This window comes from Equus asinus, chromosome 8 (assembly GCF_041296235.1).
Source record: "Equus asinus isolate D_3611 breed Donkey chromosome 8, EquAss-T2T_v2, whole genome shotgun sequence".
Taxonomy (NCBI): Eukaryota; Metazoa; Chordata; class Mammalia; order Perissodactyla; family Equidae; genus Equus; species Equus asinus.
In genome coordinates this window covers 87435009-87450121 of record NC_091797.1, presented here as the reverse complement: position 1 = coordinate 87450121, position 15113 = coordinate 87435009, and the positions used below count along the sequence as shown (strand labels likewise).

General features: G+C 44.4%; 1 protein-coding gene across 1 annotated transcript in view; it reads right to left on the bottom strand.

The window, feature by feature from the left end:
- The window catches only part of UBE3B (ubiquitin protein ligase E3B), a 48105-nt gene that overhangs the window by 22850 nt on the left and 10142 nt on the right, over positions 1-15113 (bottom strand). The window contains exons 9-17 of the mRNA XM_014867754.3: positions 14566-14648; positions 11240-11345; positions 10829-10949; positions 9420-9597; positions 7662-7825; positions 6378-6545; positions 2876-3047; positions 1144-1262; positions 385-499 (exon numbers count right to left, since the gene is read on the bottom strand). Of these exons, the coding sequence (XP_014723240.2) occupies positions 385-499; positions 1144-1262; positions 2876-3047; positions 6378-6545; positions 7662-7825; positions 9420-9597; positions 10829-10949; positions 11240-11345; positions 14566-14648 (1226 nt within the window). The remainder of the gene's footprint in view (positions 1-384; positions 500-1143; positions 1263-2875; positions 3048-6377; positions 6546-7661; positions 7826-9419; positions 9598-10828; positions 10950-11239; positions 11346-14565; positions 14649-15113) is intronic.

Below are 15113 nucleotides of genomic sequence, written 5' to 3'. Positions count from 1 at the left end.
CTGGCTGTAGTTTTTATCCTGCTAATTCTGCTGATAAAAACTGCCATTTAACTATCATAACCTGTTGCTCAGTTCAGATGAAAGAACTTTTCTTCCCAGTTTGGGTAAGAAACATTTGCTAAATGTGATCTGGCCTTGTTACCACTAATGAGCTGTAATCATCTTCAGTGTCAGCTCGTCTTATGAGAAGCGGCGGCTGGATGACCTGTCCTCACAGGTGCTTTACAGCAGCAGCCCTCCTGATGCAGATGGAGGAGGAAGGAGAGAGACAAACTCCCCTCTGCCCCAGAACACGAGTGCAGAGCACCTGGGCAGCTCTGCTGCCGGAGCGTGACAGAGGGGACCTGGCTTCCTCACATCCCTTTTCCCCCTCCTGGTCCTCACTTTCGCAGCCAGTGGTCGTCGGGGGCGAAGCGCCGCCGGCAGTCCCGCTCATACAGCACCATCAGCCAGCCGTGGACAGACTGGAAGAGCTCCAAGGTCTCGCCCTTGGCATTCTCTGCGGGGCAAACAGGAGAGTCACTCACGGAGCTGATCAGAACCAGGGGAGTTCGGAGGACAGCCTCTTGTCTCCTCCCATCATCATCATCAAGTCTCACCAAGGTCTTCACTTCCTTCACTCCGGATTTTACATGCAACTGATGGAATTAAAAGGCACCCTGGGTATGTTCCAAGTGTCTGCAGGACCTGAGTATCGCTTAGGACAGAATCACTCCTGTTGTCTCCCATTAGTGTGTCATCCAAAGGACCTTTTAATCTAAGGAGCTTTGTCCTGAACAATTGGAAACACTTCAGGAAGTGAACTCTAATTTGAAGTGTGACCTGGCACATGCTTTATTTTCATGGAAATCAACTCAAAGAATCACAAGGAGATTCAGGGCAAAAACTAATCATCAGTAATAATCCTTCACACATACATGTAAATCCTGAAGGATGCCTGGGAGATTAAGATTCCCATAACCACACTACTATCTCAGGAAGTCAGAGAGAGAGAGTGAAGAAATAAATCTTCCAATTACATGAATAAATGTGCATTTTTGATTAACTCTGATAGACAACAAAGCTAAGAACCAGTTGATGTCACAGACCGTGGTGTCCCTACGTGCAGCATCAATTACATGATGGCTGACATCGTCACCTTACCTACGATTCCATCCCAGATCATCTTAAACACAAAGGAATTCAGAAAAGAGGAGATGGTGATCAGCTCTTCCAGTTTGAATGAAATTTGTTCTTCATAAACTTCAATGTCATCAAGGATCCTAAATCAGACAGAAAATTATTCACAATTTCCCACTGAGAAAAAGGGAAAAAAATGAGATCTGTATCTCTTACTAGACAAAAATAAGGTTAAATAAGCTCTTTTAGATAAAATTTACAGATAAAATGACATGATTTCCAGGATATGCTTCAAAATAACCTGGGAGAGGAGAGCCGGTGGGAGTATAGATGAAGCAAAAATGGCTATGAGTTGACAACTGTTGAAGCTGGGATGGGCACATAAGCGGTCATTATACTATTCTCTCCACTTTCTACTTATTTGAAATTGTCCATAGTAAAAAGCTAAAAAACACAATTGAGGAAGGAAAAAATAATAAGCTCGACCCTGTATTTTTCCTATTCCTAAGGCTCTGGCTGAGAGACGTTCTTAATTCATGCCTGAACATCAGGGAATCTTGATTGAGAGTCTCTGTCTACTGAGGAAAGCTGTGGAATCTTATTCTGCACCTACAACAGACACTAGTGCCACTTAGTAGGTACTGAGAAGTATTTATGAGTGAATGAATAAATGTCTGAAAGAATATATGAATAAATGAGCCATTTAAGATACAGTTCTATCTGAAAATTTCTTAAAACTGCTCCATCCACTTGAGAACATGACTCATTCTTGGATCACTCTTGACCCAGCAATGCAGGGTGTCTTCACCAGCAGCTACAGACCTCTGCTCTTGCCTCCAACTGCTCACTGAGGCCCTCCTTCCATGATTCTTACCCAGTCGGCCACCCACATGTCCCTGATCCCCTCCTGCCAACGTCCTCTAGCCTGAACCTAACACTGCCTGAGGTCCACTCTCAACCTCTTCGGAAAAAGTAGAATTAAAAGGATACCAAATATGCAAGCAGATGCATAAGCTTAAAGAACAAAGGAACTGAATGGGACTAACATTTGTTCATTTCTCACTCTGTGCCAGGCACTGTACTAAGTACTTGACATTCCTTTTCTCATTTACTCTCTATCAGATTGGTAATATTACCTCCACTCTACTAATGAGGAAACTGAGGTTCAGAGAGGTTAAGCAACTTGCCCAGGGTCAGCGCGATAGTACTAATAATAGCTGACACGTAGTGAGCTCTTCCTGCAGGCCAGGGAGTTCTAAGCACTTTCTGCACCTCGTCTCTTCTAATCTTAAGAAACAAGGTGCTAAGAGGTAGGTGCCATTGTTATTCCCATCTACAAACGAGGAAACTAAGGCTCAGAGAGGTGGAGCCTCTTGCCTTCCTGCCCAGAGTGTCTCAGTAAGTGGCTGAGCCAGGTTTTGCACCCTGGCTCCCTGGCTCTGGAATTTTCCAGTAAACTACCTAGCACAGTGAGTAAATGGCCAAGGAGATTTGAACCCAGCTCCAGGAGACCCTAAAGCTTACACTCAGTGGTACTGACCTCGCTCCCCTGAAAGAATGGGAAATAACAACTGCTGAAGCCCTACTATATGCCACCCACTTTGTGACTGTTTTCCAGTCTAATGCTTCTAATGACCCTGCCACACAGGTCCAAACGTTTGTAGTAATCACATCAGCAACTGCTTCCTCACTGACACTGTAATTTGGTCTCTCCACATTCTAGGAAAAGAACTCGGCCCCGCAACAGTCAACCTACGTGATGAGGTGCCGGGAACAGCCACAGAACAGCATCAGCATGGCCAAGAGCTGCTTAGACTCTTCAGTGTCATTGTTGAGGCATTCCAAGAAGAGCTTTAACCCTCCGTGGGGCCCCAGCTCACAGATAAATGCCCACAGTTTGGGCAGCAGGTCATCAAGGTAAGTGAGACCTGGAAAAGGACAGAGAAACCCAAGCTTCAGGTAGGGGCTCCATCTGGTCCATTATTTCTCCTATCCACTAGGAAAACAAAACACTGAAACCTATTAGTGAACATTTAATGTGTGTGAAAGAAGGTGTAATTACTAAGAAAATCATCCTGACCGTGAGAATAACAATGATAATAACAGCTAACATTTAATGGGTGCTTACTATGTGCCAGATACCACTCTAAGTACTTTGCATGCATCATCTCTTTTCCACCTCGTGAAACTCAATGTTACCTCCATTTTATAAGGGAGGAAACAAGTACACAGAGGTTGAGTAATTGGCCCAAAACCACACAGCCAGTAAATGTTACAGCCAAGACTAAGTCCACGTCTGTCTGACTCAGCACTTCTGCGTCAAATCAGGGATCAGCAAACTTTTTCTGAAAAGGGCCAGGGAATCAATATTTTTAGGCTTTGTGGGCCTGACACACTGTCACAACCACTCAATGCTACCACCGTAGCACAAAAGCAGCCATAGATACATGAATGGACGTGGCTGTGTTCCAACAAAACTGTTTACAAAAGTAAGTGGTGGGCCGGATTTGGCCCATGGCCGTAGTTCGCCAACCCCTGCTTGAAACCCTTTCGCAGTCTCCCCTACATTCAGGAAAGCTTTCCTCTCAGCTACTTCTATTATTCTATCTCTCTTAACAATGGGAAAGCAATGAATGACCACAGCAGAGATAATCTGAAGTGTTACACAAAAATTTAACCCTGAGTGAAGCAGGGGGCATGTGAAGTTGGCGTCCTGATGGCAACAAGGCCTCAGACACGCAGGCTATACCACTGCTCCATTTGAAGTCTGTTAATACACCGCTGACTTAGAAAGCTTGGCTCTGAAGTTCCACGTGTCACTTAATATACAGTAAGATGTGTTCCTCAAGTTATTCCTTAGAAAAGGCGGAGTCAGTCACCTTACATTTGAGTCTTTATAACACCTCTCACTTTACAGGCACTCTGAATTACTGCATTTTGCACACAGAACTATGTGAGGAAGCTCTATGAGCCTGGAGCAGGGCGGGGGACACTCGATCAGTGCCGCCCAGGGATGCTCAGAGGGCGAGCTGAAGGCACTGGAAAGGAGGCAAAGAAATGGAACATCCATTTAGTTTATTCCTAAAGCTTTGACCTCACATTCTCAAGGGCAGGAGGATGTGGCCATAAAATGCAGAAATCTCACAATTTAAAAATAGGTTAAAAAAGAAACAGTAAGCAGTAAGCCTTTGGAGATCACAAATATACTCCTATAGGACAAAAGAAGAAAAGTAATTGCCCTCACGTAATGCGAACGGGCACTCGTGGTGTGGACGAAAACACACGTATAGCATCAAACGCCGATTCCACAAGGGCCGCAGCCTGAGCAACTGAGAGTGATGTGAAGATGCCACGCACTGGAAAGCTGCGTCAGAGCAGGAGCTCATGGCTACAGGGCTGTCACATGCATGTGACGAGCCTCAACAAGGACGCTTTGTAAATTGTGAGAGTAGAAAAACAGCAGTATTTTTAAAACAAGCATGTTATTTTCTATAATCTGGGTATCACTAAACTAACAGACTGAATGTTACACACACACTTTAGACTAGTTTACCTTCCTAAAAGCATACATTTTCAAGTTAAGCAAAAAGCTTCTTTTTGGATCCTCTCATTGGGACAACGTGGGATGCTTAAATTTATGGTCATTTAAAAAAGTTGGACATAGTCCATCACTGCAGAACCATCGCAGTCAGTATGCTTCCCAAACCCACACATTGGGTGCTGGGGCACCCAAGCTTGGTCTGGGCCCCTTCTCTTCTCCTTCTGTCCTCTCCTTAGGGAGCCTACCTGAGGCCCAATGCTTTACACACCAACCCTTTCCCCAGGTCCCCACAATGTACACTCAAATGCCCGCTTGGCATCTCTGCTGTAGGCCCAGCAGGCCCCGTACATGGACCACAGCCAAAACAGAACTCTCAATGCCCCACAAGGCCCAGCCCCAGATGGTCAGACCCAGCTCAGCAAATGGCACCACCATCTACACAGTTGATCAACCCAGAAAGCTGGCATCACCTTTGGAACCTTTAGTCCTCACTCCCTCAAATCCAATATACCACTAAGACCTGAACCCTCTCTAAAACACATCAGAATCCTCCTGCTTCCCCCTCCACTGCAGCAGCCCGGTGGTTCTCACCCAGGGACGATTTGGCCCCCTGGGAGCATCTGGCAATGTTGGGAGACATGTATGGTTGTCACACTGGGGGAGGAGGGGAGGGAGGCACTACTGGCATCAATGGTTAGGGGCTAGACACTGCTAAACATTCTACAAGCTTCCACAACAAAGAATTATCTGGCCCAAAATGTCAACAGTGCTGAGGCTAAGAAACCCTGCTCCACTCCAAGCCAACACTGTGTCTCATTATTTCCACTGTCATAGCGCCCAGCACTACATCAAATATATTTTCCCCTTGCTTATTATTGGTCTCCCCGCTGCTAGAATATAAACCCTTGAGAACACAGACCTTGGCTATCTTACTCACCTCTGTATGCTCAGTGCCTGGCACACATAGGTGTCCTATAAATATCTGAAGATGAATAAATAAGTGTGGAAGAGAGAAGCAGCATCAATTTGATTTAAAAAAATGCAACAGAGAAGTTCTTACTCCGTTATATAGTAAACAGCTTCATGGATTACGTAATACTAATTCATACTAACTCCTGCGTTACAACTTAAAAGCCCCTCATGCCCAGTTCTGTGCTCACAGAGTGGACTTTGTTCCTTGCTCAGCTAAAAAGGAAAATGTTGGGCATGTCCATGCGATGAGATATTATGCAGCCAATAAAAATAAGGTTTTGGAAGAACTTTTGACAGGATGAAATGCTTTTAAAGTGATTAATGAAAAGAGAAAGATAAAACTGTGTATCTCCCTCTCTATACACACATGCACACGTACATACGTATCACATTCAGGCACAGGCGGTTACGTCTGAACTGTGGGACTAGGCGTGGTTTAAGTCTTCTTTTTCAGCTTCCTTGTCTTTACTAGTTTTCCATGTAGAAAAAAACGGTAACTTTTTAAAAGCAAATGGTACTTCAAAATGAAAACAAGAGCCCAGCCACAGGAATGAACTGGAAGTGTTAGGATTGAAGTTGGCTTGAGCTATTTAACTGAGGTATACCAATCTCTAAGAAGAATAGCTCAAAAATACCTTCATTCATATCTATTTTCTCAGTCAAGGAAGCCAGAAAAATAAACTTTCTTTAAGAAGAATTATCTGCCAAATGTGAGAGACGGAAGAAGACGCCTCAGGCCGCCAACCTGTGAGAATCTGCAGCCGGATCTGGGTTAGCGTTGTCAGCGAGGTCTGGTAGAGGACGCAGATGTTGCAAACCTTCTGCACCTCCGCAGAGTCAACACGTTTACCCCCGACAGGCCTGAGAATATTCCGAACGGATGCAGACTTCTGAAATGCACGCTTTAGGAGATCTGGCACGGAGAGAAGAAGGAACGTGTGAGCAGAAGTTCAGCCATCTGCCAAATTCCACCATGTGAAGGGAAGAGCACTTCCATAAAGCTCCTCATTTACAGTCAGAGCCAGACAGGGGGCTGCTGCTTTGATTTAAGTAATCTCTTTAAGACAAATTAGAAAAGCATTAACAAGAGGTTTTCAGATGAAACCCACTGACCTCTTCCGAATATCAGAAAAGTCCTGAGAACAAGCCAGGCATATTCGATTCTTGCAGGGGATTCTTTTACCGCATCACTCACCTTCAGAACCCACAAAGGTAAAATTCTGAGAACTGTATTAGGGGAAGAAGGACCAAGGCGGGGGCATGGCTGATTCCCAATTTTCTGTGCTTTTAGGCGGAAGTGGGGCATCAACTTCAAGTCCTGATAATCATTTTGGGTTGATGCAATTTTAGTTTCAAACCTCCCCATTCATACCCTGCTGAAGTGACAAGGAGCCCGTGCTCGCTGACAGCTACAAGAGGAGCTTTGCAACATGCCCAACGGCAGAAGAAAACCCACCTGGACCTGGAAATCTGTAGCATCGCCTTAACTTTCATCAGAGAAAGCAATAAGAAACCTTTCCGTGGAACCCATTTCTGACCCTGCAATGGGGGCACTGCTGGGGTGGCAACCTGGTCAGTGATAGCCCAGTGCCCCCTTTATAAGGAGCCCCACATGGAGGATTTCTTTTAAGATTAGGAACTGAGAAAAACTCTACTTCCCCTAAGAAATGGGTCTTCTTCCTGTTAATGAGAAGGAAGGAAGGGTTCACAAATCCCTTTTCACTTTGGCTGCTAGAAATTCAGAGCCAAATGGAAGTTCAGAGATAACCATGGTGGTCCTCAGGGAACATCTATCTGTGGACATTCTTCCCCACACGCGACCTTGATTTTGCTCAACTATTTCTATTTCCTTGGTCCCTGTCTTCTATTCCTAAGGATTTTCTGTCACCATTTTGCTAAGCAGTCTCAAATTCCTTGTGGGAGAAGTCAGAGCACCAAACGAACAGAGGGGGCCAGATGCCCAGGGACGATCAGGAGCTGCACTCCAGCCAAGCAGAGCCATGGGGCCCGGCCTGCTCCAGCCACTCACTCTTCACAGGAAGCACGTTCTGCGGGGAGGCCGGCTGCCCATGGGCTGGCTCCTGGCTCTCCAGCAGCTTCTTGCTCAGGATGTCACTGAAGAAGATCCGGATCAGAGGCACCCCCCACAGGAACTGCAGCTGTTTGGTGATCAAGGGCATTGACTCGTTAAGCCTAGGAGAGAGCAGGAGACCAGGCGTGTCAGTTCCACCTGATGGATGGCCGCGGAAAGGCCACTCCGCTCCCTAAGGGGCCTTCCACTTGGAGGGGTAGCTAGGGTCTGCCACTCAATATGGTAAATAAGATAAAAAGAAAAAAAAATGAGGTCCACAAACTGCCGCTGAGGCCTGGATGTGTAAGGCAGTGACCTCTTTATCTTCTCTGTTGCTCCACCCAGACTTCCTGTGCTGCCAACACCATCACTGCTCTCCCCAGGTCCCCAGGCTCCAAACATCACAGTCATCTCCCAGGCATCTCTATCTGTTCTTCACCCTAATTCCATTCTGTTTACCCCCATCGACAAAAGCCATCTCCTTCACAGCTAGCTTGCAGGCCTGCCCACAAATGTCACTGACTCACTAGCCTCCTGAGCCTCCTCGTCTTCAAGTGCTCCTTTTTCCACTCTACACTGCACCCCAGCATCAGAATCACACCCTGAAATGCGCTCTCATCCCCTCCCTGCTCGAGACCCTATAATGGCTCTCAGCTGTTCTCCAGCATCACAGTGGTAACAGCCACCACCACTGAGTGTGGGCCAGGCCTGCGGCAGGCTCTCACATGCATCACCTCATTCAATGCTTTGAATCAACCCTAGCAGAGGGACTGTGAAAATTACCCCCATATTTCAGATGAGGAAAGCGAGATGAAGCGACCTGCTCAAGGGCCCTCAGAGAAGAGGAGTGGAGCTCAGGCCAGGCCATTCACCACTGTGCTATCCACCCCACCCTGCTCCCACAACATCCCTCCTGACTCCCCAACACAAACACCCATTCTCTTCAGGCTGGGAAGGCACACTGGGTGGAAGGAGGTCATCCGCCAACAATCAGTCTTTTTAACTGGATGTCACTCAGTTATGAGGAAAAGGGAGGAAATCCAGTGATTTCCCTCCCTGGCCCCGACTTTTCTACCTCCGGGGTACCTGCCAGGGACCCCAGGCCACAAGCAGATATCTAACAAGAAAGCAGCTGGCCATCACAGCTGCCTCAGCTCCCAAGACCCACTTCATCTCAGCCCAGGGTACACGTTTTTAAATTTGTGAGGAGCCCTACTTAATCCCTACCTTCTAGCCTAGTGTTTTTTAATATTTTTGAGTTCTTAACCAAAAATTTTAAAATTTATATTCCACCTCTTGAAAAGGATCTGGGGTAACTTTCATTCTCTTTGAATCACATGTCTTATTTTAGTTACCTCCAAAATATGGCAATCTAGGCAATCAATAAAAGCAATATTGAAGAAAAAAAGATAATATTGATAAAGTTGCATAATTTACTAAATGAAAAGAACAAAATATAATAGAATAGAATCTCATTTTTGTGAAAAAATTATTGATATTTATAGGCAGGAGAAAGACTGAAAGGATGTTTGCCCAGGTTGTCTTTGGGTACTAGCGTTATGGGATGGTTTTTATTTTCTTTTGGTCTTCAGTATATTTTATACAATGAATATATATAACCTCACACTAAGAAACAAAATAACAGAAGCTGGAAGGGAGAAAGCAGGAAGAAGGGTGAGGCAGTGGGAGAGACAGAGCTTTGCCTCCGGGACTCACCCATAGTCCACGGATTGGGAGAACCAGCCCAGGACAGGGTGCCAGTGGGTCAGGTTGGATTTCTTCTGGGACACATACTTCTGACAGTAGCACAGCATCTGGGTGAGCAAACTCACAAACCCGTCTGTCTCCTCCTCTAACACTCGGGGGCTGAGGGAGCCCAAGTGCAGGAGGTTGCCTACAAAGAGACAAGGCTGAGTGCAATGGGCTCAGACAGACACACTTCATCACCTCCCAGCCTGCTCTCTCCCAGTGGCTCAGGCAGCCACGTCTACGTGCAGGAAGAAATTCCATGTAGAGGGGCTCCTGCCAGTGCTGGGGCTGCAGTGTGGTGCAGGCTAAGAAATAGGCTGACCCGGCTTCAAATCCTGGCTCTGCCAAGATGAGCTGTGTGACCCTCAACCCACCTCTCAATTCTGTTTCCTCTTCTGTAAGATTAGAATAATGGTCCCCACTCCTGGCATGAGGATCATATGTGATAACATGTAAGATGTCCGGCACACAGAGATATATGATATTAGTTAGTATAACATTTTAATATTGCACTAAGATTTTAAAATCAAGGGTCAACATAAGAATCGACCTTTTGAAAAACATCTGAATGCCCTGGGAAATCACTGTTATTCAGTGTTTACCAAAGTTATTTAATATGCCTTCTGTGAGGACTCTTGCATAAACCCCCTTAACATTTAGCCCCAAGAGGGGGCCAGCCCCATGGCCGAGTGGTTAAGTTCATGTGCTCCACTTCGGCTGCCCAGGGTTTCGCCAGTTCGGATGCTGGGTGCAGACATGGCACCACTCATCAAGCCGTGCTGAGGCGGCGTCCCACATGCCACAACTAGAAGGACCCACAACTAAAAATACACAACTATGTACTGGGGGGCTTTGGGGGGGAAAAAGGAAAAATAAAATCTTAAAAAAAAAATTTAGCCCCAAGAATTCTTTTCTACATAAGACAAATTTCTTCTAATTAGGCAATGAGAATTATGTACCTCTGCTGTTTTCAAAGGCTTCTATCCATAAACCCTTTCTTCATCTACAATGAAAACATTGTAAAACCGATGATGCAGCCCTGATCTAAGCCCCACCCAACTGCATGTGCCCTCTCTTCTCTCTGGAGATGAGAATTATCCAGGCAGCTCACCACGTTTTCATTCTTCCTCTGCTGCCTGGAAGCAAGTGTCACACTCACTCACAGTCACTCAACCAGTCTGTCAGGCTGACATATTTCCCACGTGATGTTCAAGTTTACATGTCTATTTTAACTGGCTATCTGACCACATGTCTTTTATTGTAAGCACTTCCAATTGTTACTAAAAACAGCTTGTGCTCTCCAGAAGGGTGAAAACCAAAACACTTGGGCTTTTCCTGACGCCCAAAGTACAATGAAATTCCAGCCAGATACTCACCCATTAGACAAAGCGTATGGCATCCTTCTAAACTTTCACATACGTCACGGCATCGGTCTTCATCTCTTAAAAATGTGATGAATTTACGAAGCATGTCATGAGATTCTAAAACAGTGAGGCGCTGCAAACAATTGCAGACTGTTAAAGCGGAAGCTGACAGGAAGAATTTCCCTCTAGAGCACGAAATTGACCACCTGCAGATCATCCCCTAGTTGCCAAGTGTGCTACGAATCACCAAGAAGAAAACGAACAAAGATGAGGACCTGCTTCTTTGGGCTACTAACCTGAGGGTGCCTACAGTGGTTACTGATCTGGAAGAAATATCAGAAGAGGTGGACACGAACAGAGAAAACAGTTTACTTTCTAAGAAGGGCAAAAATGGAATCGGGGGAATGCCCGGAGCCCACTTACCTCAGGGGTCACTGTGCTGAGATGAGTCACGAGAGCAGGCACAGACATGATGTGGATGAGGAATGGTCGAATCAGATTGTCTGAAAATTCTGCAGCAATCACAGGGCTAGACACAGACAGATCACCTTATTCAGAGAGGCCTGCATGTGAAGCTGGAACAAGAGAACAGCCCTACCCACGCCCCAGATCCCCGGACACTATGCTTCTGAGGACTTCTTGGAAAACTAACAGCTGAAAATGGGGCCATCCACCAGGGAACGGCTGAATCAATGACAGTACAGTCATATGATGCAGCTATGAAAAATCAGTTTTGAAGTTTTACTGACATGAGAAAATGCTCATGCTATAATAAACTTTAAAAAAATGCAGAAGAGGAGGGCGGGGGTAGTGACTGGGAGGGAGGAAAAAGGGGCTTCTGGAATGCTGGTACTGCTGTTCTATTTCTCAGCTGGGGTGGTGTTCCACAGACGTGTTCACTACATGATAACCCACCAATAACTCACACTTCAAATCAGCAATTTATTTTAAATATATGTTATGATGTTAAGATTTAAATATATACGCATCCACACATAAATATATGCAAATGAAAAAATATATACACAAAATATATTTAAAAATGTTAACAATGTATCTCTGGGTTGTAGAGTGATGAGAAACATTTTCTCTTCCTTATAGTCTTCTATTTTACCCAGGTTTTTTTTACAGTAAGCAGGTATTACTTTTATGATCAGAAAAAGAGATAAACACTAAAATAAGACAATGACCCCTACCTCACACCATATGCAAAAATTAACTCAAAATGGATCACAGACCTAAACGCTAGTTTTATAACTGAAAGTATAAAAGTCTTAGAAGAAAACACAGGAGTAAGTCTTTGTGACCTTGGGTTAGGCAATGATTTTTTAGATATAACACCAAAATCACAATTAAAATTTAAAACTTTTGGGCCTCAAAAGATACCATCAAGAAAGTGAAAAAATGAGCCACAAAATGAGAGGAAATATGCAAATTATGTATCTGATAAGGGACTTTTATTCAAAACATATAAACAACTCATACAACTCAACAATAAAAGACAACTCAATTCAAAAATGAGAAGAATCTAAATAGATATTTCTCCAAAGAAAGATACACAAATGGTTAATAAGCACATAAAGGGAGGGTTGACATCATTAGCCATCAGGGAACTGCAAATCAAAATGACAGTGAGATGACCTCATACCCTTTAAGACGGCTATGATAAAAAGAGAAGAGAAGAATGGGCAGTGCTGCTGGTGAAGGCTGCCCCAGCAGGTGACTCAGGAAAGGGAGTGGCAGGAAGCTGCTACCAGGAAAACCTGCTTGTGCCTAGGTGAATGGCTCATTCAGTACAACTCTGTGCAGCTCCTCTCAAAGCACGGAACGAAAGTATAACTGTTACTAGAGAGTTCGTTCCACTTCTGTAACTACTTATAGCATAACTGGTTAAATCCTGCTTCTCTGTTACGACATATGCTAGAGACATCTAGAGCTGTGCTGTTTAATACAGCAGCCACTGCCACGTGTGGCTCCTGAGCACTTAGAATGTGGCTAGTCCAAATTCAGATATGCGAGAAGTGTAAAATATACGCCAGTTTTTGAAGACTGAATATGAAAAGAGAAATTAATAAATTACTTAATTTTAATTAAGATAAATAATTTAAAAATATTGATTACATGTAAAAATGATAATACTTTGGATATATAGGTTTAAATAAAATATATCATTAAACAATTTCCCCTTTCTTTGGACTTTAATGTGGTTTTCATTCTATTTCTATTGGACAATGCTGCTCCAGACCAGCCTTGTTCAGCAGAACTCTCTGTGATGATGGAAATGTTCCATATTTGTGCAGCCCAATACAGTTGTCACTAGTCACACGTGGTCCCTGAGCACTTGAAATGTGGCTAATGCAAATAAGGAGCTGCATTCTTAATTTTAACAAATTTCTATTTAAATGGCCCCATGTAGTTAGTAGAAAGCACAGTCTAAACCAGAGGTTAGCAAACTACGGCCCACAGGCCAAATTCTGCCCACTGTTTTTGTAAATAAAGTTTTATCGGAAGATAGCCATTCTCACTTGTGTATGTATTGTCTACGGCCACCTTGCACTACAATCACAGAGTAGTTTTGACAGAAGCTGCATGGCCCACAGAACCAAAAAAATTTATTAGCTGACCCTTTACAGAAAAAATTTGCCAATCTATGCTCTAGACCATCATTTTCCAAATCGGTGTTCCATGGAAAATGATTCCATGGGATATTAAGAGACATGCTCCACCATCCAAAAACTGGGCGAGGGTATTCCACGTTCAGGTATGTTTGGACCAACATCAGATCAAATGAGTCCAAAGGGTCTTGCTACCGCAGGACGTGCCCGAGCTTTTGCAGAAAGGCGCCCTGTGGATTAGCAGGAGGGGGCAGAGCAGGCAGCTTTACCAAGCCGGTTTGACCTCAACATTCCTCTCTCCCAAGCTGTTATTATCTTGGGGATTAAGACTATCACGTTATCTTATTAATATCTCCTCAAGTTAGTGTTCCTCTTGACAGTTCAAGAATGTTCTGGACCTATTAACAACTGCAGCTTCTTACACTAGGTGGTTATCAGAATTGCAGGTATAATTTCTACAAGGAAATATTTAGCTTCTTATGTACTTTATACTTCCCAACTAAGTGAAGGCAAATATCACATCCTCTCTTGTCCTCCAAATTCTAACATTTTAAACCTGTGTTCACAACACTATGCCCTTAATCCTTTTACCCTGCCCTTTGCTGGGCCTCCTCCAGCTCTGAGGTTTCTTATTTATTTATTTTTGCTGAGGAAGATTCACCCTGAGCTAACAACTGTTGCCCATCTTCCTCTTGTTTTTTTTGTGAGTCACCACCACAGCATGGCCATTAACAGACAAGTGGTGCAGGTCTATGCCCAGGAATCAAACCCAGGCTGCTGAAGTGGACTGTGCTGAACTTAACCACTAGGCCACCAGGGCTGGCCTCAGGTTTCCTTTGTTTTATCAATTAAAAGCTCAAGAGGAAAAGTGATTGTATCCTGGCCCCTGGCAGAACGAAAGCAATTCATTTTGAATAGCTTCCTTCAAATCGTGATGCAAAAACATTTAGGGGTAGAGATGGAAGATTAAGAAAAAGAGCAGTGGCAGACGTGTCACTTTCACCAAGAACACCACTTCTTGTAAATTCTGACAAAGTGGGCAAGCCTACACCTTCGACAAGTAACAACAGAAAAGCAAGGCAGGAAGAGAAGCCTTCAGAAGCATGACCGCCCCCAGCTTTGACTTCTACTTACCGCAGCGCTAGCGAAAAGGCTGCAGTCAAAGTGCCTTTGGACAGACAAGGCCGGGGTCTCGCCAGGCCACGGGTCAGCAATATCTGAAAAGAACGTGTTAACTGGTCAGGGGACGATGCCAGCTTTACACTCATTTGTGTGTAAAAAAGAAGCATAAACGTGAAATGAGTGTTTCAGATAAACTATGTTGGAATGTTTTTTAAAAATGAAGGGAGAGAAAAGTAATGGGCGTGGAGAATCATTATACTGTTCTCTATTTTAAATACTGTGTTTAAATTTTTTAAATAATAAACAGTTAAAAAAATTAGCAGCCAATAAAAATGCCAGACTTGAAACTTCAGGACACTCTATTATCTTAGAAGCAGTTCAGAGTTATGGTGTCACGTGGAAGCTTCCTCACTGAGAGGACTGTTGATAATGCCACCTTCGGCTGTCACACCACTTCGCAGGTTACTGTGAGGAGAAAATGACACCAGACCAGGAAAGAGCCCCTCTCAGAACCAGGCGGAAGGAAGGGCCATGACGATGCCACCTCCCAAACCCAAGAA